We start from the raw sequence: 5463 nt of genomic DNA on the forward strand, positions 1-5463 counted from the left end.
AGTCTCTTCTGTAACACTATCTTTGGTAACTACAGTCCCTACAGGTAACTACAGTCTATCAGGTATACAGTCTCTACAGGTCACTACAGTTCTCTACAGGTAACTACAGTCTCTATGACAGGTAACTACAGTCCCTACAGGTAACTACAGTCTACAGTACAGGTAACTACAGTCTCTACAGGTACTACAGTCCCCTACAGTCCAAGGTAACTACAGTCTCTACCAGGTAACTACCAGTCCCTACAGGTAACTACAGTCTCTACAGTAACTACAGTCCCTACAGGTAACTACAGTCTCTACAGTAACTACAGTCCCTACAGGTAACTACAGTCCCTACAGGTAACTACAGTCTCTTACAGGTAACTACAGTCTCTACAGGTAACATTATCATTATCTCGAGAGAGAGAGGGGACATCTACTACCTCATCCACAAAGAGGAATTTGCTGACAGGACCCCTCACTGAGGGAGAAGGGGAGGGAGGGAGGACAAGAAGAGCAGGCAAAGGGAAGTAGATTAGTGTCCCTATGTGTGCCTGCATAAACATGATGGACTTTTATCAGTCAACAACCACAGTGATAACCATCTACTCCCCACACCTGACCTATAATCACACTGGACCAAATCATCATAGCATATTTTATCATATGATGTCACAATCTGTCTCTCTACAAACCTTGTTTCTAACATCCTGCATTGTACGACCCAAATGCCGAACAACAAGGTAAGAGTTTAATGAATTATAGGTCCCATATTCTAGTCCTGCTACTTTGACCATACGAGACGCTCCCTCACAGCATTGGATCAACACGGTGATGTATTGATTATGAATCGATTCTGATTGATTGGCAGGCGGCAGTGAAGACAGCCCTGAGGATGAACGACCCACGCTTCGCCATGAGTATCTACGAGGAGGCAGGAGACGTCTTCTTCAAAGGCAACAGGAACAGACTGGCATCACTGCCCTTCTACAGGGTATCATTGAATTGAATAAACTTTATTGGTCACCAGAGAAGGAAGTTAGGGTTTGGAGTGTCCATCTATTCCGTGAGATTGCAGATTGTTCTGACTTATTGATAACATTTATTTCAAAGTTACTTTCTGTATAATAGTTTCAGTTCAATTGGAAATGTACACACATTATTAACCTCTCTAGGGTACGTGGGACTGTAGCGTCTCACCTCGTCAACAGCCAGTGAAACTGCAGGGCGCCAAATTCAAAACAACACAAATCCCATAATTTAAATTCCTCAAACATACAAGTATTTCACACCATTTTAAAGATACACTTGTTGTAAATCCAGCCACAGTGTCCGATTTCAAAAATGTTTTACGACGAAAGCACACCAAACGATTATGTTAGGTCAGCACCTAGTCACAGAAAAACACAGCCATTTTTCCAGCCAAAGAGAGGAGTAACAAAAAGCAGAAATAAAATTAATCACTAACCTTTGATGATCTTCATCAGGTGACACTCATAGGACTTCATGTTACACAATACATGTATGTTTTGTTCGGTAAAGTTCATATTTATATCCAAAAATCTCAGTTTAGGCGGGACACTACTGTCTCACTTGGCCAAAAGCCAGAGAAAATGCAGAGCGCCAAATTCAAATAAATTACTATAAAAATCAAACTTTCATTAAATCACACACCAAATTAAAGCTACACTGGTTGTGAATCCAGCCAACATGTCAGAAATCAAATAGGCTTTTTGGCGAAAGCAAACGATGCTATTATCTGAGGATAGCACCATAGTAAACAAAGAGAGAGAAGCATATTTCAACCCTGCAGGCGCGACACAAAACGCAGAAATAAAAATATAATTCATGCCTTACCTTTGACGAGCTTCTGTTGTTGGCACTCCAATATGTCCCATAAACATCACAAATGGTCCTTTTGTTCAAATAATTCCGTCGATATATATCCAAAATGTCAATTTATTTGGCGCGTTTGATCCAGAAAAACACTGGTTCCAAATTGTAAAACGTGACTACAAAATATCTCTAACGTTACCTGCAAACTTTGCCAAAACATTTCAAACTACTTTTGTAATACAACTTTAGATATTTTTTAACCTGTTTGGGCTGCAATCCCCACACAGGTACACCTATGACAACTGCCATTTCAAGTGCATGGCGCGAAATTCAAAATCAATTTTTTTTTAAATATTTCACTTTCACACATTAACAAGTCCAATACAGCATATGAAAGGTAGACATCTTGTGAATCAAGCCAACATGTCCGATTTTTAAAATGTTTTACAGGGAAGACAAAATATGTAAATCTATTAGCTAACCACGTCAGCAAAAGAGAGCACTTTTCTAACTCCATCAGTTTTTTACTCCGTCACTANTACCTGGTGGGTTCCTTGATGATTTGTGTGAGATTGAGGGCATCAAGCTTGGATTGTAGGACTGCCGGGGTGTTAAGCATATCCCAGTTTAGGTCACCTAACAGAACAAACTCTGAAGCTAGATGGGGAGCGATCAATTCACAGATGGTGTCCAGGGCACAGCTGGGAGCTGAGGGGGGACGGTAGCAGGCGGCAACAGTGAGAGACTTATTTCTGGAGAGATTAATTTTTAAAATTAGAAGTTCGAACTGTTTGGGCATAGACCTGGAAAGTATGACAGAACTTTGCAGGCTATCTCTGCAGTAGATTGCAACTCCTCCCCCTTTGGCAGTTCTATCTTGACGGAAAGTGTTATAGTTGGGTATAGAAATCCCAGAATTTTTGGTGGCCTTCCTAAGAAGTAGAGACGGCAAAGAGGAGAGTGAAAGATAGAAGAGGAGAGAAAGAGGGAAGAGGAGAGTGAAAGATAGAAGAGGAGAGAAAGAGGGACGTAAATGAGTGTCTCTATGTGTGTCTGCATGAGCATGAACACGATGGACTCTTATCAGTCAACAACCACACTGATAACCATCTTCTCCCCATACCTGACCTACAATCACGCTGGATCACAGCATCTTCATAGAACGTTTTATCATATGATGTCACAATCTCATTATCATATGATGTCACAATCTCATTATCATATGATGTCACAATATCATTATCATATGATGTCACAATCTCATTATTATATGATGTCACAATCTCTGTCTCTCTATAAACCTTGTTTACAACATCCAGCGTTGCATGATCCAAATGCCAAACAACAAGGTTTAATGAATTATATGTCCAGATGTTATAGTACTGGTACTTTGGCATTTTCCAAAATGTAAATACCATACGAGATCAATATGGTGATGTATTGATTATGGATTGATTCTGATTGACTTGCAGGCAGCGGTGAAGACAGCCCTGAGGATGAATGACCCTCGCTTCGCCATGAGTATCTACGAGGAGGCAGGAGATATCTTCTTCAAAGGCCACAGGAACAGACTGGCATCACTGCCCTTCTACAGGGTGTGGATGAGGGGATGTTATTGAATTGAACTGTATTGATCACCAGAGGAGGAAATTAGGTTTTGGAGGGTCCATCTCCTCCATGAGATTACAGATTGTTATGACTTATTGGTAACATGTATTTCAAAGTTACTTGCTGTATAATAGTTTCAATTCAATTGGAAAATGAGTGACACTTAAGATTTTAATTGGACTAGTGTGCCATTTTACACACATTTATAACAGGCTTTATACCCTGGCCTGAGCCTGTTAAAAGCAACAGATTATAACAGGCTTGTCTTTATACCRTGGCCTGAGCCTGTTAAAAGCAACACATTACAACAGGCTTGTCTTTATACCGTGGCCTGAGCCTGTTAAAAGCAGCACATTATAACAGGCTTGTCTTTATACCCTGGCCTGAGCCTGTTAAAAGCAACACATTATAACAGGCTTGTCTTTATACCCTGGCCTGAGCCTGTTAAAAGCAACAGATTATAACACCAGTGGTTCTCTGCTCTTGTTTTAGGACGGCAGTCTCCCTTTTGCTCGGAGTATCCGTGACGTCGACTCAGAGTTCAGACTGCTGAGTAAACTGACTGAACTACTGATGACCCAGGAAGAACATGAAGAGGCTCTACAGTACGCCATTCTGGCTGTACAGATCAGCACCAAAACAGGTACTGTAGGAGGGAGGGACAGAATTTCCACTTTTATGACCTGGACCGGGATTTGAAGCAGAAACCCTTCGGCTTCCTGCTACTGGTCTGCTTCCTCTAACCAGGACTGCCAATCTTGGTTTGAATCTATTCATTCCATTGGTGTAGATAACCATCCTGCTATGTTATTGTCCTCCAGGTGTGTGTGTGAAGGAGCGTGCAGCGTACCACCGTCTGGCTACAGTGTACTACAATCTGAAGCAGTATGAGATGACAGAGAACTACTACCTCAAGTCTCTGTCTCTCAGCCCTGCTGTACTGCAGCACCCCCTGGAGGCTAGATACTACACCAAGCTCTACTGCAGACTGGGGGACCTGACGCTGCACAAACTAAAGGTAAAGGCTCCGGCTCTGGAGGGCAGAAGTACTGCTGATTTTCTTTACTATCGGGTAGTTCATTAACCTGTATAGGCTTTCCAGTTTAATAGCACTTCAGTATGTGAGCGAGAGAGAGACAGGGACTCCTGAGTGGTGCAGCGGTCTAAGGCACTGCATCTCAGTGCTAGAGTTGTCAGTACAGACCCAGGTTCAATTCCAGGCCGTATCACAACCGGTCGTGATTGGGAGTCTCATAGGGCGGCGCACAATTGGCCCAGCGTCGTTAGGGTTTGGCTGGGGTTGGCCGTCAATGTAAATAAGAATCTGTTCTTAACAGACATGCCTAGTTAGAAATAGTAACAAACCCTTTTACACTATTAATGAATACATTAACTAAAAGGCCAATTATTCCCAACACCTCTGTCCTCCTCCTCTCCCCCCCATCTCTCCATCTACCCCTTGCCTCCTTTCCTCTCTCTCTTCCTCCCCCCCATTCTCCCCCTCACCTCCTCCTCTCCTCCACATCTTCCTCCCCCGCTGCCTCTCTCCTCCTCTCCACCGCCCTCCTCTCTCCAATTCCCCCCTCCCTCCTCTCCTCATTTCTCCCCCTGCCCTCTCTCTCTCATCTCCCCCTGCCCTCCTCTCCTCATCTCCCCTGCCCTCCTCTGCTCATCCCCCACCTTTTTATCTTCCCCTGCTTCCTTCTCTTCCTCTCCTCCACCCCCTACCTTCCTCTCCCCAGGACTGATGACTCGATGGGCCACTTTCAGCTTGCTCAGGCTGCAGCCTGGAGGACCGTGCCAACCCACAGGCACTGTTCTGTGGTCTACATGAAGCTGGCAGAGATCCATGCCACCACATGCCAAGCCCACTGCTCTGCCAGGCTTACAAGGGACAGGGCACAGAGCCTGAGGAGGGAACTCTCTGGGCTGGGAGAGCGGATGGGAGGGGAGCAGTGACGGAGGGGAGAGGGGACGAGAGAGGGAGGGAGGGGAGGAGAGATGGGAGGGGAGGGAGGAAGAGGAGAAAGGAGAGGGAGG

General features: G+C 44.3%; 1 protein-coding gene across 1 annotated transcript in view; it reads left to right on the top strand.

The window, feature by feature from the left end:
• Positions 1 to 4844, top strand: part of sh3tc2 (SH3 domain and tetratricopeptide repeats 2) — a 29379-nt gene extending 24535 nt beyond the window's left edge. The window contains 4 exon segments of the mRNA XM_070444164.1: positions 851 to 973; positions 3255 to 3410; positions 3916 to 4066; positions 4245 to 4844. Of these exon segments, the coding sequence (XP_070300265.1) occupies positions 851 to 973; positions 3255 to 3410; positions 3916 to 4066; positions 4245 to 4507 (693 nt within the window). The 3' untranslated portion in view covers positions 4508 to 4844.
• Positions 4845 to 5463: the final 619 nt, after the last annotated feature.

Source organism: Salvelinus sp. IW2-2015, linkage group LG6.2 (genome assembly GCF_002910315.2).
Source record: "Salvelinus sp. IW2-2015 linkage group LG6.2, ASM291031v2, whole genome shotgun sequence".
NCBI classification, from domain to species: domain Eukaryota; kingdom Metazoa; phylum Chordata; class Actinopteri; order Salmoniformes; family Salmonidae; genus Salvelinus; species Salvelinus sp. IW2-2015.